This window comes from Aotus nancymaae, unplaced genomic scaffold (assembly GCF_030222135.1).
Source record: "Aotus nancymaae isolate 86718 unplaced genomic scaffold, 86718_ANA_hifiasm-v0.15.2.pri h1tg000022l_1, whole genome shotgun sequence".
Taxonomy (NCBI): Eukaryota; Metazoa; Chordata; class Mammalia; order Primates; family Aotidae; genus Aotus; species Aotus nancymaae.
In genome coordinates this window covers 29,620,068-29,646,465 of record NW_026988435.1, presented here as the reverse complement: position 1 = coordinate 29,646,465, position 26,398 = coordinate 29,620,068, and the positions used below count along the sequence as shown (strand labels likewise).

Here is a 26,398-nt window from a genome sequence, read left to right as displayed (position 1 = left end):
AAGTCCATTAAGTATTTTCTGGGAAGAGTTCCCAGTTAAAACTACTTTCTAAAGCACCCAAGTACACTACACAGATAAATTGTGAGTTTATTAATATCAATATTTCTGTAAAAATTGGGAAGGCCACTCTTCCGAGTAAAGAGGTACTTGTTTTCTATGTGAAGACCATGAAGGATATTCTGCACTACTGGGCCTATTTCTGAAATTATATCTAGCTGTAGGTTACTCATTAGTTTAATTAACAAACATTTATTAGCAACTGAATTGTGGCAGGAACTGTGGCTGGAGGTAGAAATATGTTACAGTCTTGTTCCCAGAGAGGAAAATGATTAATGTTGTAAAATGTAAAGAAAAGTTTCTCTTTCAACTTGCTGTGGATGATGTCTAAGCCATTTTGGTAGTGCCTATTCTTAATCCTTTAACAAATTATTTTGAATGTTTTTTAAAAGGCAGTGTGATTATGAGGTGAGTTTAGTACAAATTAAAAAGTGCCACATCAGTTGCAAACAGACAGCACATAATTATGGGCTAAACAATCTTTCAGAAACAGTAGTGACAATAAATAGAATTGGATATAATTCGCCCCCCTGAGACAGATCTCTTCCTTGTATCGTCTCTGTTCTTTGCCCTATATTTTAATAATAAGATTAGTCATCTAATGCCAATATAAACAGACTGTAGTATTAATACACAGGAAAATTATTACTAGTAACAGAAGATTTAAAGACTTGAGGGTGATCCAGATTATATGCCTGCATTTTACAAAAAAAGTTTCTTAAACTCTGCTTATCAATATCCTTATCATGAGCCACTGAATTCTTATGTTTTTCTGATCATATGAGTAACTCATCTTAAATATGAATATTCTGACAGTAGTAACAGCAGTTACTTTAAGAGATTATGTTTCTGTAGAGATAACAGAGGGTTTTCCCCCCTACTATTCCTGTATGAATGTTTCTGCATTTTTAATTAAAATGTTAAGAAAGTCATCTTTATCCTAGCATAATAAACCTCATTAGACAATCGAGACCTTTTTTATTTATTTATTTATTGACAGAGTCTTGCTCTGTCACCCAGGCTGAGGTACAGTGGCACGATCTTGGCTTACTGCAACCTCTGCCTCCTGGGTTCAAGCAATTCCCCTGCTTCAACCTCCAGAATAGCTGGGACTACAGGCATGTGCCACCATGCCTGGTTAATTTTTTTGTATTTTTAGTAGAGACAGGGTTTCACCATGTTGGCCACACTGGTCTTGTGGTCTTGATCTCCTGACTTCATGATCCACCCGCCTCTGCCTTCCAAAGTGCTGTAATTACAGGTGTGAGCCACCGCCCCTGGCCGAGACCTTGCTATTCTTAGAAACATTATTGTAGCTCTAGAAATAACAAATTTTAAGCCCAGATGATTTGTATTTTGGCCAAAACTTGTGAGGGCAATTATTTATTTTTGAATGAAATATGCATGAATCATATATCAAAAGGAGGTCTTTTTTTTAACCTAAAGTAAACAAAAATATGAAAGTATAGGGAACTGTTACCTGTGTGAATCCAACAAATTGGAGACAGGTCTCAGTTAATTTAGAAAGCTGACTTTGCTAAGGTTGAGGATGTGCCTGTGACACAGCCTCGGGAAGTCCTGAGGTGGTTGGGACACAGCTTAGTGTTATACATTTTAGGGAGACATGAGGCATCACTCAACACAGGTAAGAAGTACATATATGTAAGAAGGTGTATAAGAAGTATACTGGAAAGGCAAGACAACTTGAAACAAAAGGCAGAACACTCAAAGTGGGCAGGGGGCTTCTAGGTCCAAGATGGGTGAGGTGAACAGTTGCCTTCTTTTGAGTTTTCAATTAGCCTCTCCAAAGGAGGCAATCAGATATGCATCTGTGTCAGTGAGCAGAGGGGTGACTGTGAATAGAATGGGAGGCAGGTTGCCCCTAGCCAGGTCCCAGACAGACTTTTCTCTTTAGCTTAGCAATTTGGGGGCCCCAAGAATTATTTTCCTTTTATACCTGTTTTTTTTTCTTTCTTAACTAAAACGTTTCTGAGTGATAGAGATAACTATCATTTTATTTGGTATGATTTATTTGCCTACTGTCCAACAAAGAAGCTAATCTGATTTTGTTTTCATTTCCAAGCATGATTCCTAGAAATGTGTGTAGGTGGTCAAATCAATGAACCAGAACCCTGTAATTCATTTATTGGGAGATACCCTAAAGTCTTCCTGAATTATCTGATGTTCCCAGGCTTTGCTTACCCAATAGGCAAGAGTGAGAAAAGGCTTGTGTTTATGTAGATGCACACACAATGTGCATCTCAGCTCATATAAACAGTGAAGGGTCAGAGCTCACTGTGGATTCCCAGGTCTCATTATCCCTGCAGGAGCTGTGGCCTGGGGAATTTTGAGAGCCTGCTGTGCTACTCATTATTGTGGCAGGCCAGGTCTCACTAATGCAGGCCTCCATAACAACTGTTTCAGTACTGACTGAGTGGTTAAGTTAAATACGAAACGCTAAAAAAAGCCAATGTCCTTATACAAGGGACTGGAATGTAACAAAAGCCCTCCAAGAGTTTTGCCAAGGCCTCTCCTGGCAAAATGAAGGAATTCTTAACAGGACCCATTTAGGATTAACAAGTTTTATTGGGGGTCTGAAAGAACTCCCCAAACCTCCCTGATTTAGCAGGACACAAGATACTCCAGCACCTGGACCCATTTAGATAAAGTAAATGTACTGAGGCTCCAGAGGAAGGTGTTCAGGACTCAGACCTTAGTTATAGATGAAAAGAAGTTAATAACTTATGTTTTGAGATGAGTGCACACTTACATGTAGACATAGAGCTTAGAAGGTATATAAGCTCTGGAAAACTTTGTAATTTTGAGTTGGTCTGGCGATAATTTCCAGGCCTTTTCCCTGTAACAGGCTACGGAAATATAAACTCTCTTCCTCCCTAGGTCATTTTCATCTCATTATTGGGCCATGAGATATAGCAGCCCAACCCTCAGTTTGGTCTAGGAACATTATTATCAAGCTCTGGGGATTTTCAGGGTCAGTTAGGAATATATTTTGAAGCAGAATGGCAATATTAAATGAGATCAGCAATTGAAAACATGTGAACATATTCACCATTTAATTATCTGTCTCAAAAGAAGATAAGGATGAATTTAGCACTGGAAACCATGAATGTCACAAAAGCCTAACTTTTGTGAATCACTTTCCAGTAATCCTAATCCTTTATTCAGATTGACAGAGGACATTCCTATCTTGCTATTTCTTCTCCCCACACATTAGCTTAATAATTAGCTAAATAATTTTATGCATTAGCTAAAGAATAACGGAACTCCAGAAATCTAGGGTAGTAATTGAGAGACTGAATAAGCTAAATCTGAACCTTCTGCACAATTAAAGGAGCTATTAGCATGGCCGAAAAGAATATTACCTGCACTTATAAGAACTAGAAAGTCAGGCAGATACTCCTGGAACAGACTGTCTTCTCTAACCATTCAGTTATTTCTTTGTTTTTAACTTTGTGGGGTTTTTTTTGTTTGTTTATTTTTGTTTTTGTTTGAGAGGGAGTGTCACCCTGTCTCCCAGGCTGGAGTGCAATGGCCCAATCTTGGCCCACTGCAACCTCCACCTCCCAGGTTGAAACAATTCTCCTGCCTCAACCTCCTGAGTAGCTGGGATTACAGGCACCTATCGCCACACCCAGCTAATTTCTGTATTTTTTGTAGAGACGGAGTTTCACTATGTTGGCCAGGCTGGTCTCAAACTCCTGACCTCATGATCCACCCACCTCTGCCTCCCAGAGTGCTGGGATTACAGGCATGAGTCACCGCGCCCGGGCTGTTTTTAACTTTGTAAGTTGCTTCATAGAACCATGTTAAGCTTGGACCATTTTAGATTCTCCTTGAATGGCTAGATCACACAGTGATTAGGAGAAGAGGCTCTGGAGCCAGACATCGAGACTAACCCATTCTTGCTCTAACACTAACTAGCTGTGTAACTGTGGGCCAGAGATGTAGCCTGTAAAACCACAATCTCCATTGTGTGTCATGCCTCACCTATAAGGTGAGGAGAGCTGCTATGCCTCTGTGATGGGGCTGAGATGAAGATTTAATGAGTTACCAGCATAAAGCATTTAATAATATACTATCTCATTCATAAGCAATCAATGCATGTTGAACTCTTATTAATTAGAGGAAAGAAGGGGGTCGATGAGTTATAGATGAGGCCTGAGTGGAAGAAATAAATAAATTGAGTACCAGCAATGGACTGAGCATCATACTGAGTAACTATCATAGAATACATTTAATCTCAAAATACTGTCTGAAAGGTACTGCTGTCTGAATTGCACTGATGGGAAAGTCGAGACTTTCGTGTTTATTTTTAAATGGATGTTAATATTAATAATTAGTGGGAACATATGCAGTTTGTGGTGATAGTAGAAGAAAAGGGGAGATCCGGATGTTGGTTTTCAGAAATGACCTCCACATTCTCTAAATTAAAATTTAGCTTGAAGTAGTAATGTCAAGGCCAGTCTGGGGCCTTAGCATCCTGGTGCACCTGCTTGTTGGTGACAGTCCTTTCAGGACAAAAAGTCTTACAGAAACATGCATAGATGACTAATTGGAGAAAAAAGAAGTTATGATGAAAAGCAATAATTACTTTTTTTTTTTTTTAATTAAAAGGCTTTTACTCTGTTTCCCAGGCTTGAGTCCAGTCGTGCAGTCAGGGCTTACTGCAGCCTCAACCTCTTGGGTTCAAATGATCCTCCTGCCTCAGCTTCCCAAGCAGCTGGGACTTCAGGCATGTGTCACTGCACCTAGCTAATTTTTAAAATTTTGTTGTAGAGAGGGTCTTGTAATGTTGTCCAGGCTGGTCTCAAACTCTTGGCTTCAAGTGATCCTCCTGCCTCAGCCTCCCAAAGCAATCCTTACTTTTTTAATGAAAGTGCTTTTTTTTTCTTATTTAAACTCTTAAAGGAAAAAACCATCCTATTTTCTTCAAAACAATAAATCCTTTACAAGGGAGAAAAATGAAATGGAGCAACTAAGAAAACACTCACGAGGGGCAGGAAGGCACATCATGATTAAATGCAGTTAGTTGCAACCCTTTCTGTCTCCAGCCTTGGACATATAATGCTAATAACAGAACTAGAGAGATTTCTAAGACTTTGGTGCTTAATAACAAGCAAGCATCGAGTGTGGTTGTGCAGTATCCTGATCACACAATTCTGCATATCAAACATCCTTCACAATCAACAAGAGCCTTAATCTCTGATGTTTTAAAATGTTGTTTTTTTTCTTCTTTTGACTATAGAGAGATATAGCTTATCAGTCACTACCTCTATAAGTACTTTTCTTCTAAGATTTAAAAGGTCATCCTCTGATTTGTAAATTCAACCAGATTTCACAGTACAGATGAGAGTTGTAATGATGTGTTGCCAAGAACTGTTGCAAGCTGTGATGTCTGTCTCTCTGGGCATTATGGAGAAGCATATTTCTTTTAGGAAAAAAGAAATTAATAAGGTAGATGAGTGCAGGTTTGTTTTATTTTTATTGTGGGTATGTATTTGTTTTTTCAAGCATAGGAGAGTGGCCTCTGTGGTGGGCATTCACCAAGCAAATACAGAGCACCCTCTGGGTCAGGCACTGTGTTATTGGGGTTCCCAATAAAGCAGAAGAAGATCAAATCCAGCCCCATGGATCTCACATTAAAGAGGGGAGTAAGAATCGTAGATAACGTAGTAAGTCTCAACGTTAGGTGTATTAATGGGGATTTGCACGGTATTTCATGGGAGCACAGAGAAAGGGTACCTCATTCCACCTGAGGTGGCAGGGAAATGGCTCCTAAGTTGACTAAGCAAAAGGAGAAGGAGAGGCCATCCCAAGAATGTGCATAATACAAGAGCCGCATTCCCTCCACCCCACCACCACACATGCCATCTCTGGAATAAATTTTGTACCTTCCAACTGGTTTTCAGGGTACTCATGACACATGGGTTAGTAGCTTTGCCCAAATGACCAAAATTCTATTCCTGACATGAATTTTCACAGCTGGTTTTGTTTGTTTGTTTTAATGAAGAAGAAATGTGTGTCTTTAGAACATCTTACAAAATCGTATAGTGGAATGCATGTAGCGATGAAATTGTTGAGGACCAGGGAAACTTTGTCTTATTTTTTGTTAGGATGGATGTTTTCAGATAAAACTAGAGTAAAAATGAAATGGAACCAATTAGAAAAAAAAACAGGAGCACTTAAGACAAAATGTAATTGTTACTGAAAAAATTAGAATCTGATAGCTCAGAAGGAACTTAGGTAAAATAAGTACAGCTTAGCAATGGCCTTTCTCCTAAAAAAATATAACGTCTCTTAGAGCTCAGTTACTCCTTGGCTTACACAATAGTGGTTAAAGTCCCTTGTTTTCTCATTCTGATGCTAGTATATTACAAGTTACTGATGATGAGATTATCTATGCAACATTTCCTCTGGTCTTCAGAATGTACATCTAGAAATACAGTCTCACATATGCCCCTGTACACTTGGGTGGGAAAAGAAAAGGACCTAATTTAAACCTGACAGATCTCAAATATTATTCTCTTTCTGTAGCAGAGAAAATGTTGAGTAAGGAGGACAGTCATCATCTCTGTTGAGAATGCTAAATGCTCTTGTGGAAATGAAAAGCAACCAATCTAAGTAACTACCCATTAAGAAAGGAGTAGGAGAAATGTTTAGAAGGGAGACCTGCAGGCCGGGCGCGGTCACTCAGGCCTGTAATGCCAGCGCTTTGGGAGGCTGAGGTGGGTGGATCATGAGGTCAGGAGATCAGGACCATCCTGGCTAACATGGTGAAACCCCGTCTCTACTAAAAATACAAAAAATTAGCCAGGCATGGTGGCACATACCTATAGTCCCAGCTACTTGGGAGGCTGAGGCAGGAGAATCGCTTGAACCCAGCAGGAGGAGGTTGCAGTGAGCCACAGGTCGCGACACTGTATTCCAGCCTGGGTGACAGAGCAAGACTCCGTCTCAAAAAAAAAAGGACCGGGGAAGACCTGCAAAAAAGATGATTCACAATGCTTTCACATCACCGGATGAATTCGTGGAACCCCTAACCCAACGCCAATGGAAGAAGCAATATTTTGCACAAACTTGATAAGGAATTTTTCTTTTTCCTCCCACAGCCTCGTCACGTGTTCAATATGCTAAAGAAGTATGTCCGTGCAGAACAGAAGGACAGACAGCATACCCTAAAGCATTTCGAACATGTGCGCATGGTGGACCCCAAGAAAGCTGCTCAGATCCGGTCCCAGGTAAGCGCGGGGTATCATAATCTTCTGTAGCTTTGACAATCCAGGATTCTTGCTTCTTGAGTTGGTGAGAGGATCCCAGACATTCTCTGAGCACCTATGGGTGTTTTCCCTATGTCAAGAGCTCTTTAACTTCTGGTAAATTCTAAAAGCTTGTCTTAGAGCAACATGTGGTTTGGCATTTTCTGAGTTACGAAAATAACACGAAATATAAAAATCTTAACTGTCTACTGCTAACTGATTGCTAAGGAACTGATTAAAACCAATGACTAAAAGGAAGAAAACAAAAGTCGTATGGACTTAAATCTTAAAACTGGTTCAACTAAAGTATGGCAAGCAATCATAAACCTACCACAATATTTAGATTTAATGTGAGCCTAAATGAAGCCCAGTAATAATAAATTTTATACTCCCCCATTCCCAAAGGCTGAAAACTGGAATCTACTTTAGGAAATAGGAAATTTTACATTTTTTTTTAATGGATGAGTTAAAAAATATACATATTTTAAAAGTATATAGATATACAAATATATACATATAATATGTAAAACATATGTATATATAAATATATACACATAATATGTAAAACATATGTATATATAAATATATACATATATAGCATGAAATATCCAATCAAATTGAAATATGTTGTTTTCTATGGGGAAATTTGCAAAGAAATGTATTTAGGGCATCAGGGTCTATTTAGAGAGCCTCAGTATTAGGAATCAGAGTTGGCAGAGGTGGCATTTTTAATTGGCTGTTACAAGCACATAAGATAATAGTAAGTTTAAAGATAGGTCTTAAAGCCGAGCTCAAAAGTTAGAGAACAGAAATAGGAGAACAAGAAAAATAAAGTTGCCCTTTCAGTTAAACGTTTTAGCAGTGGCAGTATTTGTCAGTGTTATTTTGGAAGTTTGTATCTACCTGCAGTGCTTGGTAAGAAAAATAAACATTCCTACCCAGATGTTGTTTAACTGGAGTTGTCATCCTTTGATGCAGGTCATGACACACCTCCGTGTGATTTACGAGCGCATGAATCAGTCTCTCTCCCTGCTCTACAATGTGCCTGCAGTGGCCGAGGAGATTCAGGATGAAGTTGGTAAGTAAGCTGTTCTTTTGATGCTGCACATGGAAATACATTTTCCACCAGAGGAAAATCGAGGAAGTGAGTTATCTGTTTCAGGAATATGGAAGTTAATAGAACAGGTTGCCTTTTAGGATGAAACTGCCGGGGGATGGAACTAGCTTTCTAGCCTTAGCAATTGAATCAGTTCTTACCTCGCCATCCTTTTAAGACTGGAGGAACGTCGCTTGACCTTAGGGTATATTTTTGTAATAATCGACGCTTGTTATTGAATTATATATGACAGCACTTTGTTTTCTAATTTGCCCAATCTTGTTATAGTTCTCAAATTATGATGCTTGGATAATTTACAATTAATGGGGGGATAAGAAACTCATTTTTCATCTTTTGAGTGACGTGATTGTTCCATCTTACAAATGAAAAAGCTCAGACTTGCAATTTGAGTAACTTACTGGCCTGTGTCACATGCATTCTAAGTAGCACAGCCAAAACACATAACTGTGACTTCTGACTTTGAGGTTGTTTTATTCAAAGTCACAGCTCTCTTTGATGGCAGAGAGGGAAGCCATGAATGTTCTCTGAGCCACATCATTGTTTAAACTTAAAAGATAGTGGGCTATTCAACGTATATTCTGAAATAATTTTACTTTCACAAGAACTTGGAAAAATAATACTGAGAGATCCCATGTATCCATCACCCACTTGCCTCACCGGTGACGTCTTACGTAACTATAGTCCGTTATTAAAACCAGGAAACTGCCATTGTGTGCCCACTGTCTTTTATGTCCCCAGTTTTCCTGATGACGTATGTTGAATATTTCATTTACATTCTCTCATTTCTGTTTTTCTTGGAAAGGGAATAAAATATCACATGAGTCTCTGTAAACCACCAAAATGCCCATAACTGTTTAACTTTTCTTCCAAAAGGTACACAGTATAGGTACATTTGCTTATGCTTTCAACATAAGCAAATGTACCTATACTGGAGATATAGTGTGTAGTCTACCAACATATAAGCAGTGTATATCTGGCATATCCTTCTCCATGAAGAATCCTTCCCTTTGTTAATTGGGTTGTGAATAGATGCAGGTTATCATCTGGAATCAGAACACCCAGGATGTTGCAAATGAATGTACCCATTACAGTAAGTCCCACTTTGAAGTGCCTGAAACACCACTCAAGAGAACAGCTGGCCTGACTTTTTCCATTTTATGCCAGTGTGATTCTGCTCCTTCTTTCCTGACTTATACAGCCTTGTAAATGTTGTTTGTATGGCTGTCAGATATTTGGCATGTGTCAGGTGATGATGTTCTGTTCAGTACTGCACATTAATGGATGGAATCTGAAATTATACTTTGGGCTACATAACTTGCAAAAGAAACTTCATTATGTCAGCCAGGCGTGGTGGCTCACGCTTGTAAACCCAGCACTTTGGGAGGCCAAGGTGGGCAGATCACATGAGGCCAGGAGTTTGAGACCAGCCTGGCCAACAAGGTGAAACCCCCTCTCTATTAAAAAAAAGAAAAGAGAAAAGGTGTGTGTGCCAAGATAGTGGAGGTGGACTTTTTAGTCTACACCATGAATTGAGAACAGAGATTTCCAATTAATTTTTCGCTGTATCAAGTTTCTTTAGGAAATGAATATGCTTTTCAGGTATAGTTGGAGAATTGACATCAATAAGGAACTTTTAAAATACTGTATATTAAATAAGTGTAAAAAAGCTCTCCAAAAAGTTCTAGAAGGTACAAAATCATATAATTTATCACAGTCTTAATGAACTAAAGCTAAAATCTTGTAGATAACACAGTTTTGCTTTATAGCTATCTTAATCCTATTTTCTCATGTGACTTCAGTTGAAGTGGCTTAGGTAATATCAAACTCTAGGGAAATAAGCCAGTAGAAAGGACTAAAAAGTTGATGACCAATATTCCACTCTCACCCAGCAACTATTGTTGACTCTTTCTTATTAAATTATTAGAACTTTTTATTTGGCACTATACTACTGAAAACATTAGCCACTAATGAGTCACACTTCCACAGAACAGATGGTGGTTCAGATATCTTGAGTATTATGAAATGTCCAAGAATAGGGCAGCTCAGTAAACTTCAAATCTCAGTAACAGGGAGGACATTTAGATAATTAGTATCATGGAATCTTTTCCTTTAAAAAGAAAAAAAAAATACAGCCATTAGATTGGATTAAGAGAATATTATGTATATGCTCTTTGTGTGTGTGTGTGTGTGTGTGTGTAAAATATGCTCTTAATCCAACCTAATTGCTAAGGTTATTTTTTAAATAATGATATATGTATATATTATTCTAAATATATTAGATGCCAAATTCCGAAAGATAATTTTTTTAAAAAAAACTTTTCGTTTGGATCCTGGGTGCTTCCATTTTTAAATGACTGTTTTCTATAGAAAGAGAAGTTTGCAGTAATGAACACTGTGCACCGTCTGAGCTCCTAGTGTCCAAGCAACAGAAGCGGTTTGCTGAGGAGAATAGCTATTTTGGGTTGAACCTAGTTGTCATCTATCATCCTTTTTCATTTGAAGGAATGTTTAAAACAATACGTCACTCTTAAGCAGGAATATAGTTGAAACAAGATTGGCTACGGGTGTTAATTGCTTAAGCTGAATGTTATTAGAGGTTCCTTATGTTATTCTTCTTTCGTTTGTGTTTGACATTTCTCAGAATAAAAAGTATTGCTTTTAGCCTACTTTCTAAATAGGATTTTCATTGATTTTTTTCTCCAGGTTATGTCTTGCACTCTTTCTAATATTCCCTGATTAAATGCTTTGTCATTGGTCTGAGTTGCGTTTATTTGCTATTTCTGTATATAATCAAATTTTAGATTAGGAGTCAGTTCAGTGCAAATAGGAGGATACTAAAATTCAGAGACACTGGCAAAAGGAGAAAATTTTAAAGTCCCTAAAAATGCATGCCTTTTGTATAAACGTTTGTGCTGATAATTGCAAGCAATTAGGATGTGCTTAATGCAGTCAGACATCTGTTTTAATTAAATAATAGTAGCAGGTGCTTTATGGATAAGAGATTTTCACCAGTCTGGGGAACTCCCAGTATCTTCAGTGGGACAGGTATATCTGCTTCAGTAAATTATGCTTCCAAATAGAATTCTCTTTTATGGTGAAAATGAGGAAGAATGGAGCCATGCTTAGAAAGGAGTGCTGTGGGTGAAGGGGAAAATTGACATTGAATTTGTGAGCAGTAAATTGTGACCAGAGCATGGGGTTCATCATGCTTGTGAGTTCTAGCCCTGGCCCTTTTATCTTCCGTTGTTCTTCCCTGAGGCATCCTATCTGTTTATGCTACTTTCCCACTAACTTCATTGAATCCCAAATTTGTATGTCTAGCAACAGCCAGTATACTGCATCCCAGTGCCATATTCTAGCCTCTAAATTATCCCAGGTGCCTCTGAACCTCCAATCAAGGTATATAAGAGAAGACTCATGTTCTTCTGGAAATTGACTTGTTTTACACTCTGAGTTCTCTTGGTTGGCCTAAACTTATCCATGACGCTTTCCTCTCTCACCCATTATTTCTTTTCAATTGTAAGTTCTGTGTATTCTGCCTCCTGTGTTCATGTGAAATCTCTGCACATCCACTACTTTAGCTGAGATCTTGTCGTCTCCTCGGTGTCATTAGACTCCCAGCCAGTCACCCTACCTCTCATATCACAGTGCCCCCCTCCCACTCCAGTTCCTCCTTTTCAGAACTATGCAAGTTTCCTGCTAAAAAACAACAACAACAACAACAAACAAACAACAAACAGCTGCAGGCCACGCACGGTGGCTCACGCCTGTAATCCCAGCACTTTGGGAGGCTTTGGGAGGTCAAAGCAGGTAGATCACCTGAGATCAGGAGTTCAAGACCAGCCTGGCCAACATGATGAAACCCTGTCTCTACTAAAAATAGAAAAGTCAGGCCTGGTGGCAGACGCCTGTAATCCCAGCTACTCCGGAGGCTGAGGCAGGAGAATCGCTTGAACCCTGGAGGCAGAGGTTACAGTGAGCTGAGAGTGCATTACTGCACTCCAGCTTGAGCAACAAGAGCAAAACTCGGTCTCAAAAAAAAAAAAAAAAAAAACTGCTTGTGGTTCTTCTTTGCTTGATTGCTTGAAAAGTTGCACCTTTCAAGATTCAAGTAAAATGCCCAAGTTCTATAAACCCTTTCTAATTTGCAGAGAGAGCAAGAGAAAAGAGCTGGTATTTGAGTGACAGCCAGGTAGCCAACTAATTGTGATAATGCTAATGATCAGATTCTTTATGAATGTTCCCCCTTGGGGTACAGGACCCAAATATAGAGATGTGGCAGGTGGTTTAGGGTAAGAGTGGAGACTGGTATTTATTCTACATCCCACTCAGGGAGCCAAGCCCTCTGGCATTGTGCAGGTCCACTGGAAGTGGGGCTTTCTTGTATTTCACACAAATGCAACATATGAGCTAGTGATGATACCCAGAAATTCAGTGATAGCCTCCCCAGTTTACATTGAAGAAACTGAACCTAAGGGAGGTTACCAACTTGCCCAGCTCAGATAGTGAAGTGATGACAATGGCATGGAAGCCAAGATCTGCCTGAAGTCCAAAATCTGTGTTCTCTCTGCTACCTGTTTTCCTCTCTGAAGTAGAATTTTCCCCTACTTAACCTCAGTATCAAAGCACTGGGTATTCACTACCATACTCTAACTTGTAGTAAATTATTTGTTTATATCTCTACCAACCCTCCTTCTGTGAACTCTCTGAGATATATGTTGGTCATCCTTGCCTCCTCAAGATCCAGCAGGGACCCTCGTACTTTTTAGATATTAGTAATTATAGACATAAGGTTGACGCCAGTCCCCAAGATCAAAAGGCAGATGCTCCTTAACTTGGACTGATCAAGTGGGCTCCTCCATAACCCTAAAGACCTGCCCAAAACTCCTTCCTTGACATCTAGCATAGGCACTGCACAAAACAAATTTCTTTCCTAGGCCACGGCATTCTCTAAAGCTGTGACTGATCAAGTCAACTAAATGGATGTGGTTGGCAAAGATAACAAAGCATAAAGCAGAGTCCTGAGAACCATTATTAATAACATTTTACAACATGGTCTTTTATTGTACTATGACCCTCTACTGTTTGGTCATCTACCCAATTCACATACCTTGGCACTTGATTTAATTATCTTGTCCTGCTTGACCACCGATCACAGTCTGAGGCTATTCACGTGACAGGTAAGTGTGAATTTCCAAAAGTGTCCTGTTGTGTTATCAAAGGCCCATGTTTTATTTTATAACTTTACGTTATTTTTTTCACTCAGTTTTAATTATCATGTGTAAGTTCCCAGGCTTAGTCGTTTATTAGTTAACGTTTTTACAAAAAAATAAAGTGATTTTCAGGCAGATTATGAAGATTTCTTGCAAAGAATGGCCTCAGGCATTGTTTGTATAGGGATAAAATCCTCTTCTGTATTTCAAATTAATATGCAGGACTTTATTAATATTTTTTCATTCAACAATGAAATCATTATTTCAGTGAAAACATGCCTCCTCTTCAATGTTCATATTCTACTTTAATTATTTTTTAATCCTTCAAAAGGGCAGAATGCCTTCATCCTTTCAACCTTTGCTTTGTCAAATTATTATTTAAAAATCGTTGGGTTTTTTTTTTTTTTTGCTCTTTGTTATCTTCCTTAAATCTCTGCCAAAAGGATTCTATTCTGCTCTTTGTATTGGCACTGAGGTTATTTATCAAAGTGTGCTTCTCTTTGCAGCTACCTCAAGGCTAAAAATGTAGCTCTCTTCAGAGATGGCTGTTTTACAGGATGCTATAACAACCGATTTATGAGAAAGGCAGTAGGAAGTAAAGAAGGAACAAAGGCATAATTGTTTCATACCCATTTTTTTCTTCTAGCATTCAAAATTAATAAAAACATGAATTATTATAAACCAGATGCGGGAAATATCTCTGGCTGAATAAATCCATAGTGAATGGAGTAACATAGAAAGATGTGGCGGGAAGTCAAGAAACTCACAATAATGAAAGAATGCTTATTTTTTATTACGATTTTACTGTGGCCTCTTAATAAAATGTTCCACTCTTCAGGAACAATGTGGCATGGTTATTTCAAAGACAGAGTTTCCATATTCTGTTTCTAATAAGCCTATTGATTTGGGGGTTTAGTGAGTCCATAGGAGACTAGGTTTAAAATAGAATATTTACAGCACTTCCCAGTCCAACAACATAGAAATTTAATACTATTGAGAATTTCAAGTATCCTTATTTGTAGTTGCTAGTCAAAGATGAATATTAAGGAGAGAAAAAAATCATAAAAGCAAATAAAGTGAGAGAGAGCTGTCACTTTGTTTTTATAAGAACATAGCTGTCACTTCGTTTTTCATAATAAATGCCTTTTAAATGTATATAGACTTAGTAGTTTACTACTGGCCTAAGTATTTGGACATAAGAACTTTTTTTTTTTTTGAGACAGAATCTTGTTTAGTCACCCAGGCTGGAATGCCGTGGTATGATCTCAGCTCACTGCAACCTCTGCCTCCTGGGTTCAAGCGATTCTCCTGCCTTAACCTCCCAGGTAGCTGGGACTACAGACGCGTGCCACCATGCCTAGCTAATTTTTTTGTATTTTTAGTAGAGACAGGGTTTCACCATGTTGGCCAGGCTGGTCTCAAACTCCTGACCTCAGGTGATCTGCCCTCCTCGGCCTCCCAAAGTGCTGGGATTACAGGCATGAACTACTGCGCCCAGCCAAGAACATTTATACATATCAATGACAACCAAAGCGTTGTTCCTGCATTGGTTTTACAATAGTTTCAGAGGCCCTAATTCATATATTCTCTAGTGTTATTAACTAACAGATATGACCTATGTTTAGCTGTCGGTGTCTAAATGTGTATCTTTGACCCAAGACAATTTTTCTTCCAAAATAGAACCACTTATTTATAAATGAAAATACATTGTCAAATGAATGGACCTACATATAAAGTTTTTTATGCTTCAAAATGGCAAAGTACAGTATAGTATTAAGACAGCCTCCTAGTTTTCCAAGAGTTGGACTGGCATGTTGAAATGTCTCCAAACAACAAGATACAAATGTGTGAATGCAGATACACTTGATACCTTAGGTCCCCAGCTGGTCTGTCTGCAGACTTGAGAGACCTCAGGTTTCGAACTCACCCATGGTGGTGGCTGGTAGAGTGCTTTGTATACATCTAGTTCTCTGTGCCGTTTTTTTGGTTGTGATATTATATAAACTTTCTTTTTCTTGCTTTGGAGTTTAATTATGGAATCTGCAAATGTAGTGTATATGTCATCCAGATGATCTGTGAAGTCATTTATAAGGACCTTTAAAAGCTCACATGTAATACAGCATCCGTTTTCCTGAATGATTTTTATAGTTTTCCCATTTGGCCAACAGATATTCTTTTATGCATTTCTACTCCATAATTTTAGGGAAAAGTAAATCCTTTTAGCTACGTGAAAAAGAATACACTTCTAGGGAAGAATGAATGTAAAAAAAATGTTTTCTTTTAAAAAAAAATCACTATCTCTATCATCCTGGCAGACAAATTGTTGACCTTAATATGTGTATTTCAGTGCAGTATACTGATGTTGTCTGTTGTGCTCCAAATGGACGCTGGCAGTAATTTGATGAATTAAACATCAACCACAGTGTTTTCTTCATGCCATTGCAGTGGTTTACTATGGATTATTTTGTTCAGTTCAAATTAATGATGTATGTTCAGATTCTTTGCCAGTTTTTTAATTGGGTTATTTGCCTTTCTGATTTTCTTATTTTTATTTTTGGAAACAGAGTCTCACACTGTCATCCAGGCTGAAGTAAAGTGGCACAATATCAGCTTACTACAACCTCTGCCTCATGGGTTCAAGCAATTTTCGTGCCTTAGCCTACCCAGTAGTTGGGATTACAGGCACACACTACCACGCCTGGCTAATTTTTTGTATTTTTAGTAGAGACGGGGTTTCACCATGTTGCCCAGGCTGGTCTCAAACTCCTGAGCTCAGGCAACCTGCCCACCTCAGCCTCCCAAAGTGGTAGGATTATAGGCATGAGCCACCATGTTCAGCCTGCCTTTATTATTGAGTTGTAAGAATTCTTATATATTCTGGGTGCTATTAAATTCTTCTCAAATACATGATTTGGAAATCTTTTACCCATTCTGTAGGTTATATTTTCATTTCCTTGATAGGATTCTTTTGACCCACAAGAATTTTTAACTTTGAAGTCCATTTTATCAGTTTTTTTCCTTTGTTGCAGTTAGTGTGATATTGTATCTATGAAACCATTGTCTGAAACAAGGTCACAACAATTTATACCTCTGTTACTTTCTAAGAGTTTTGTGGTTTTAGCTCTAACAGTTAAATTTTTGATTCATTTTAATTTTTATATATGGTGTGAGGTCAGGGTTTGACTTTATTCTTTTGCATATAAATATCCAGCATCTGAGCATCATTTGTTGAAAAAAACTATTATTGCCAGGTGCAGTGGCCTATGCCTGTAATTCCAGCACTTTGGGAGGCCAAGGTGGGCAGATCACTTAAGCCCAGGACTTCAAGACCAGAATGGGAAACATGGCAAGACCACATTTCTACAAAAATTTATCCAGTTGTGACAGCATCTGTCTGTAGTCCCAGCTACTCAGGAGGCTGAAGTGGGAGGATCTCTTGAGCCTGGAGACATTGAGGCTGCAGAGAGCCTTGATCATGCCACCTGGGCAACAGAACAAGACCCTGTCTCAAAAAAAACGAAAGAAAAAGACTATTCTTTCCCCAAGTGAATGGTCTTGGCACTGTTACCCAAAATCAATTGTTCATTGATAATATGGGTTTATTTCTTAATACTTAGTTCTTTTCCTTTGATCTGTGTGCCTATTCTCACTGTAGTACCACACTGTTTTGATTATTGTAGCCTCATAGTAAGTTTTGAAATCAGCAAGTGTGAGTTTATCTTTGTTCTTTTTCAATATTGCTTTGAGCATTTGGGGTCTCTTGCATTACAACATGAATTTTAAAGCCTTCCCCAACCCCACCACCATTTCTGCAAAAAAAGGTGAGGATTGCATTGGATCTGTAGATCATTTGGGGGGAATATTTATATATAAATTTGTTAATGAGGTTTTAAACAACACTACCTACTAGAACTGATATCTGCTGTGAAATGATTCCACCTTGAGCCCCATTCAGGAAGGTTAGTATTTAGAAGTAGCAAGAGAATTGATTTAGCATGCTGTCATCTTTTAGTCCAAATTTTGGTGAGATTCCAGAGAAATTATTTGTGAGCTTTTCCTTAAACCATGATAACTGTGACATGTCAGTATTTTTTGTCTGTTTTTATGCCATTCTTTTATTTTTGTGCATGTGTGGGCATCTCAACCAAATGGATGGAGCCTGCGGCAGGGTCTCCCACGCCAAAGTCTGCTATTTCTTTTGATGATCCAATGCAGTTCCAAAGCTATTTTCTCGACTTACCAGCTCGTTTGTATGGCTCTGTAATTTGAAACAAAATCTAAAAAATCCGAATTAAAATGATTGGGGAGTGAAGTCAGACCACAGTGGTGGCTGTGGGACTACTTCCTGGCATGGAATATTAGAGCAGATGTGTCCTGATTTTTTTGTAGAGTCTTGGGAACAACCAATGATATTAGACTGGAACAAGGGCTGGTTATTCTGTTTTTCACAAGCAGTTGCCTTCAAGGTTCATTTCTTTAAAACAGTAGGGAAAAAAATCAGTGATGTTTGCCACCCTGAGTATGGAGATGAATCCAAATTGAGATTAATTTTGAAATATGTTTTCACAAAAACTAACTGGGAATGAGATGAATTTGTTTCATGTGAGACGAGTTTGGAAGGCATATTAATTTGCTTCTTGGTATTCAACTCAGAAACAAATGTTGCATGTATTCTCTGAGTAAGCTCCATTAGTTATTTTCCTGCCGTATACACTATGGGCTGCATTAGAAAGTAAATCATAGAAGGTTAGGTATAATATCTCATCAAGACTAGTGGATTCATCTATTAACTGGTCCCAAGTTATGGGACCTGTCCAAAGGAATGTTGACTTGGTGTGCATCTAAACACTATTTGTGAAGGGGCTTTGGCCTTCAAGCATGAAACAGGTGGTCAGAGGATCAAGGCCAGAGTGTTACTTAATTTCACCTCCTGTTGATGAGTTCATTGACCTCAGACAGTGCATTTAAAAGAGGCTGTTTAATGTGTTTGTCTTTTTTTTTCTTTTCTTTTTGTTATTTCGTTGTTTTTTTTTTAATGTGTTTGTCTTTTGATAATTATTATGGATTTACATGTGCTCATAAAAGCATGAGTTAAATCTTTTTTCTCTGAAACAGTGCTTGGCAACAACTTGATTGTTTTGTACATGTCTTTTGTGTCTTTGCATTTGGTTTGGGGGGCATTGAAATTAGTCTGCCCATCCCCTGAGGGCAGATACTGAGGTGTGGGACCTATGTCTTGAGCTTCCTGTATAGCATTGAAGTTGCTATAGCTGTGTGTTCTCTAAAATTTTTATATATGCGATTTAATTGTTAATGGTTACAATTTTTAAGTAGTTACAGTATTCTGATAGTAAATAGATTTTGTCAAATGAAAACTAACTTTATCATCACCGCTGAGGTATTAGTAGGTAGATGACTTCGTTCTCAGTCACCACTTTCATTTGTAAGGGAGTCTCAGAGGTTTTCAAAAGTATGATAGACTGGGTGCCGTGGCTCATGCCTGTAATCCCAGCACTTTGGGAGGCCAAGGCAGGAGTATTTCTTGAGGTCAGGATTTTGAGACCAGCCTGGTCTACATGGCAAAACCCCATCTCTACTAAAAATAAAAAAATTAGCCAGGCATGGTAGCACATGCCTGTAATCCCAGCTACTCTGGAGGCTGAGGTTAGAGAATCACTTGAACCCAGGAGGCAGAGGCTGCAGTGAGATCATGTCACTGCATCCCAAACTGGGCAAGAAGCGAGAATCTGTATCCAATGATACTTAGTCCTGTTGCCAAGTTAAACAAAACTGGGTTTGCAGAGCTGTTTGTTTACCTTCAGCATCTTTTCATTGACAATGTGGTGGGTGGAAGAAATGTCCCTCTTAGCATTTGTGACTCAGTAATAGGTTGCTTCCCAAGTTCAAAGACTCCACAACCTTAAATATATGTAAGTCAGTGTTAAGGTATTTAAAGAGAACATGAATATGAGCTACATTCTGCATTTTGCAGGATTTTTGTATTATTTTGTATCCTCCATTTGCTTAGAAGTCAAAAGCCAACCCATGAAACATGCCAACAAAGATACCTTCTTCCATGTGATTATTGCAGCCAGATTTTTCAGTGCAGGACAAGCAAAGGGATCTCTGAAAGCATGAGGAAATAATTCTCAGACAGGTCTTCATCATTTGCAAGGGATCAGACATACAGAGTTTAGCTCTGTTAATAGCTAGAGCCCCTGTTAGCAGATGGCATGTTAGTGACCTGTTGCTGCTGGCTATTAAATCATACACATCAGCCAGGTGTGGTGGCTCACACCTGTAATCCCAGCACTTTAGGAGGCCAAGGCGGGCAGATCACAGGGTCAGGAGTTCCAGACCAGCCTGACCAACATGGTGAAACCCCATCTTTACTAAAATACAAAAATTAGTCGAGTATGGTGGCATTTGCCTATAATCCCAGCTACTTAGGAGGCTGAGAAAGGATAATCGCTTGAACCCAGGAGGCAGAGGTTGCAGTGAGCCAAGATCATGCCACTTCACTCCAACCTGGGCAACAGAGCGAGACTCCGTCTCAAAAAAAAAATAAAATTAATAAAATAAATCATACACATTATGAGGTCATTTCCCAAGGCAGCAGAAAATTTTGTGTATTTTTTTCTTAGTTTATGTTGTTATAACAGAGGAATTCTTCTTGATCACAGACTTTACTTGTTGTTGTTTCTAAGTTTCACTTGATCCTCAAAATAATGTGAAACAGACAAGACAGATAGTTTTTTTTGGTCAATATCCTTCATGAGTCTGACTTGCCAGCCAGGCTGATCTTATATCCGTAGCCCTGGATGCATTTATTTATGTTACTCCATCCACCTACAATGCCCATGCCCAGTCTTGGCCTATTACCTTCATGTGTACATGTCAGTGAATTACCACGTACTAATTGTTAGTTTTTTGAGAGTATATATCAAATATCACATGCATTTGTGTGTCCTGAAACAAATTATTAGGTATAAAGTGTGTATTTCAAATACCAGTGCCCAGGGAATATTTTAGAGCTGTGGTTCTCCAAGTGTGGTCCTTGGTCCAGCAGCATCAACATTGCCTCTGGAAACTTGTTAGAAATGCACATTCCGTGATCCCACCCCTGACCTCCTGAATTAGCAAAGTAAGGATGGGGCTGAGCTATATATATATATGTATGTGTGTGTGTGTATGTGTATATGTGTGTGTGTATATATATACACATATATATATATGAGGCTGAGCTGTGTGTGTGTGTGTGTGTGTGTGTGTGTATAGCTCAGCCCCATCCTTTTATAGCTAGATATTTATATACATATTTATATATATATTTATATATATTTTGAGACAGAGTCTTGCTCTGTTGCCGGGCTGGAGGGCAGTGGCGCAATCTTGGCTCACTGCAACCTCCGCCTCCCAGGTTCAAGGGATTCCCCTGCTTCAGCCTCCCAAGTAGCTGGGACTATAGGCGCGTGCCAACATGCCCAGCTAGTTTTTTGTGTTTTTTTAGTGGAGACGGGGTTTCACCATGTTGGCAAGGACGGTCTTGATCTCCTGACCTTATGATCCACCTGACTTGGCTTCCCAAAGTGCTTGGATTACAGGCGTGAGCCACCACGCCCAGCCACAATCTATATTTTATCAAGCTCTTCAGGTGATGTTGATATATGCTTAACTTTGCAAATTACTGATTTAGAGACTAATCAACTTATTAAAAAGTTAAAAAATAGGTGAGGATCCATTGTAACACCCCAATAAGTCCATTAGACTTACCTATGCTATTATCTTCTAAATTCACATTATACAAATTGTATGCCATGAAAATGTTTCAGGTGAAAACCCAAAGAAATTGATGCATTTGATTAATTTACAAAAATAAAACAGCTCCAATTCACAGAAAAAAATGCACGCATATCTGATAAGTAGTCGTAGGTAAAAAAGATGAATAACTTCTCATGACTAATACCAATCAAAATGTAATTTTTTAAATTATGGTAAATTGGTAATTTTTAAAAAATCTGTTATGCCTTGTCATGACAAGGATAGGTGAAAAGGAACTTCCATCAGCTATCGGTTAGTATATGGGTGAAACCTTTTAGATGATTTGGCTCTACTTAATAAAATGTTCAGTCTTTCCTTATTTTAGCACCGTATTTCCACAGATACACTGGCACATCTGTGGGGAGGGGCACTTCTACTTGTCGCCTGATATCCCTTAATACTGTTAACATTTTTTTCATAAGCATTACTACCTTTAAAATCATGTTAAAGAAAGGATAAATGATGTGTAACAGACTCAGTTTCCCCTTCTCTGGCTTTCCTGTAGTTTACATCTCTCTCTCTTTCTCCCTCACTTGGGGGGTTCAATACCCTTAAGATTATAGAGAAATTGCAGGAGGTAATATTGGCTGGAAATGCTAAATTTTAAGAAACTTAGGTAGAAACGGTTTAAGCCATCAGCCTAAATGATCGATGAAAATGTCAGACATTCTCTGTTTTCTTCTTCCAAGATATTATTCTCTACTGTGGCCTTAGAGCTCTCAATTTCTATATAATTCTGATTTAAAAAGGAAGGAAATGCTCCTAATATACCTTGCTGTTGTCTCTTCTGTTCATTAAGGTAGCTGATGTCAGTCAAAATAAATTCTAAAAATTCTTGAGTACTTTTTTTAATATACTGAGAATGCTTGACGCAAACTAACCAAATTTAAGTTTTTTAAGGATATTAACAATAACAGAAAAGCCCCTCGATTTTCTGCTAAGAATCAACCTGAACAGTTTCCAGACTGCTGGTTGGCAATGTCAGTATCATGAGAAAGACTGAAAAAATAAGAAACTTCTGAGAAAAAGAGGAATAGGTGCAAGCTGGGGGAATGAACTTTGTAATCCAGTAGTCTTTCCCTGCCAACATGTATTTAAATTTGATAGGTTAAGTCTCTGCTTTTTCTCATCCCTTTTTTTTTTTTCTTTTTTGGCAGAAAGCCAGTATTTTGACACTTGAAGGCCTCCTTTCCATCTTAAGGGAGAAGCCTTCTTACACTGAAAGTGTGAAGTGGCTCCTTCAGGTATAGGATGAAAAATTAAGTGGGACTATCTGTGAATTACTAAATCACAATCACTAAGGAAAATAATGCCCTAATTAGCCTGTCTTTTGACAAGCACGTCATCCATATGTAAGCCTAATATTGTATGCAAATGTGAGACAGGTTTGCTTTCTAGATCTCTTTGATATAAAAGGAAGAGCTGGCTTCCTTCCCACGTTCAGTATGGACTTGCCTTCATTCTGCTGCCAGCAGCTCCTCATGGGAACGTGAAAGTGGAATTAAACCCTCTTGGTTTTCAGCTTCAGAATCCTGGGTGATTAAGTGGCTTGATCAAAATCAGAAACTGTGAAAGTGCTAAAAGTGATCAAGGCCCAAGGAGTTCCTCATGTGTTGCTAAAGCCTTTCAGAAATCAAAGTGGGTCTTTAAATACCTGGGGTGCAAAAATTAGATGCATTTTCTTTAAAGAAAAATAGACATATTAGAGCAGAATTGGGAGCCCTCTGTGGAAGCCTGAGTCTGGGTGCTTACTGTTGTATAAGGCCTTGTTAATCTGGGCTTGAGGCTTTGGATTCACTAACAGGGGAAGCTAACCCCGCTCAGTGACTCCAGTCCTCGCTTGATCTTTCCGTACTGCCCTACATGACCTCTGCACTTTTGTGCCATCAGCCAGGAGACAGAGAAAAGTATCTGGCATTTGTTGGTGTCTTCAGTTTGGCTGCTTTAAGTCCTTGGATGGAAAAGGCTCAGATTGTCATCCTGAAATCATTGTCTTTTAATGTGTAATTGGGGTCAAGTGAAGCACAATAATTCAGAGGAGTTCTAGTTTAAAATGCAGATTCTTGGGCTCGACCTCAGATCTGCAGAGATCTGCATTTTTCTTATTCCCCCAAAAGATCCTTTAAACATTCAGGGGTTTTTAAAACTATGCAATAACAAAAATGTAAGGATTCTTAGAAACTTAGGTTATATTTATATTTGTCTTGAACATAGAAGGATGACAGACATTGTCATTTTCATTAAAAAAAAAAAATGAAGCAGAGATTTAGCCTATCAAACTCTAAATACATTCCAGCAGAGCCTAACTTCTGTATTGCAGAGATCCTCCCCCTTCCCCGCCAAGTCCCCATCTATAAATTGGCCATGTGAATTTCTAGTGGTGTTCACTTCCAACATGGTGATTTTATAAACTATTACGAGGAAGCATTATTAACCTCAAGAAGTTCAGATGCATAGAGAGTTTGTTTGGGTGTGACAGCATTAATGGCTAGGTTTTATTTATCCATGGAAGACTTCTTATTAGCTATGAAAAGGGATTGGCATAAACTGCTTATTAATTTCCGTTAACTGTATCTAAAGGGAATAAACAGTATAAGACCCTGGACGTGGTGGCTCATACCTATAATTCCAGTCCTTTGGGAGTCTGAAGCAGGAGGATCATTTGAGCCCAGGAGTTTGAGACCAGTCTGAGCAACACAGGGAGACTGGTTACTTTTTGTTAAAAAACACCTATTTTTACAAAAAGACAAAAAAATACTAAGCTGGGCTCAGGGGTCACACCTATAGTCCCAGCTACTCAGGAGGCTGAGGTTGGAGGATTGCTTGAACTCAGGAGTTGAAGGTTGCAGTGAGCCCTGGCAGACACCACTACACTCCAGGGTGAGTGACAGAGGAAGACCTTACCTCAAAACAAACAAAAACAAGAAACAGTATAAGCATGGGGTGAGCGTCAGTCACAAAATTCTGCCTTTCATAACGTAACCTCATTTGCTGTTTGATTTGCTCTTTGAGAAATTGTGACCTACTTCTCTACTTACAGAACATTTTACCTCCCTCTTAGATTCTTCCCTTTCTATCATTGATACTGGCATTCTGCTCAAAGAATTTATCCATTTAGGCTCTCTTCAAATCCAAAGTGATATTATTTTAATAAGAGATGAAAGGGAAAATTGACAAAATCTGTCCGGAGCGGTCAGCATTGTAAATGATGGACTGTAGAAGCTTCATCTTGGAAGATTGTCAGACAGCCTAGTGCCAGCTCAAGAAGTGTGGTCTTTAATTTAATTATTAATTAATTAATTCAATTAATAAGAGAATTGACAAAAATATTACAAAGAAAACACGTGCTGAATACCAACTCCAGGTGCCAGTCCTGAGAGGCAACTCACTTTATTCTGCAATAGGAGATGAATTTTGCAGGTTATACAGGAGAGCAATTTAAACACCTTTGCTTCTTAAAGTATCTCCTTATCATGACTTGAGATAGAAGTCATATACTATCCTCTTTTTTGTTCCTTCAAAGTAAATAGACCACAGAGCTGGAGGTGTCCCAGACACAGGGGGAAGTTGTTTGGATTTTTCCCTCTGCCTGTAGTGAAGCAAGATAGGAGGAAGCACTTGGGAACTTCCATGGCAAATGGTCAAGTAAAGAAAAAGAAGCCTGAAGGTCAGTTGTGCTTTCAAATCCTGAAATGAGTCACATCTGAAGTAAATCACTTCCATGTCATTTCCATGAAAGGGGCAGTACAAGAAATTCCTTGCACAACCCTGGTGAGCCCTTGTTAATTTACACTGCTCTTCTCAGATTCGGCTGTTACCTTCGGAGAGAAAAAAAAGCAGCAGCAGCTGAAAAAAGAAACAAAACAGAATCCTCTAGGAAAAGCTATTCTGACCTTTGCTCTTTATTTTGTCTGAGTGTGACTAGATAAATGTATTAGACTGCTAGGGCTGACGTAACAAAATACCACAGACTGAATGCTTGTAACAACAGAAATTAGTTTTCTCACGGTTCTGAAGGCTGGAAGTCCAAGATCAAGGTACCAGCAGGTTGGGTTTCTGAGGCCTCTCTTCCTTGATTTACAAATGGCCAGCTACACACCGCGTCCTCGCATGGGCTTTCTCAGAGAGAAAGAGAGGTGTCTCTTCCTCTTCTTATGAGGACACCTCTCCTATTGGATTAAAGTCACACCCCTATGACCTCATTTAACCTTAATTACCTCTTCAAAGGTCCGATCTCCAAAAGACCCTTGAGGATTAGGACTTCGATATATGAATTTTCAGGAGGACACAGTTCAATCCATAGCAGTTGGCTTATTCATACTTTGGATAGATCCTCTTCGTCGTTCTTCAGCCACTATCTATATAGTACACAGCTTCTTTATCCTAAAATAGGTCAGGGGAGGCATGAAAGGTCTTATTTCTCCAGCTTCTGCACCCTAAGGCATTAAAACCAGATTGTGATCTGGCAACGTACACTCAGCCTTGATGAACTTCAGATCCAAGACCTCCTTGGTATGTAAGGTACGTAAACAGCATACGCTTATATGGAGGGATATGACAGATTTTTTTTTTTTTTTTGAGGTGGAGTCTTACTTTGTCACCCAGGCTGGAATGCAGTGGCGCGATCTCGGCTCACTGCAACCTCCCCATCCTGGGTTCAAGCGAATCTCCTGCCTCAGCCTCTTGAGTAGCTGGGACTTCAAGCGCATGCCACTACACCTGGCTAATTTTCGTATTTTTAGTAGAGACAGTGTTTCACCATATTGCCCAGGCTGGTCTTGAACTCCTGACCTTGTGATCCACCCGCCTTGGCCTCCCAAAGTGCTGGGATTACAGGCATGAGCCACCGCGCCTGACCTTAAATTAGTTTTTAACTAGTATATCCGCACTGTTAAAGCAGGAGGATACTGCTG

General features: G+C 38.9%; 1 protein-coding gene across 6 annotated transcripts in view; it reads left to right on the top strand.

Moving 5' to 3' along the window:
* The window catches only part of APP (amyloid beta precursor protein), a 281,113-nt gene that overhangs the window by 203,920 nt on the left and 50,795 nt on the right, over nt 1–26,398 (top strand). For all 6 annotated transcript variants that reach the window (XM_064380074.1, XM_064380073.1, XM_064380072.1 and 3 more), the window contains 2 exons: nt 7,188–7,316; nt 8,313–8,412. In XM_064380074.1, coding sequence (XP_064236144.1) covers nt 7,188–7,316; nt 8,313–8,412 — 229 coding nt within the window. The remainder of the gene's footprint in view (nt 1–7,187; nt 7,317–8,312; nt 8,413–26,398) is intronic.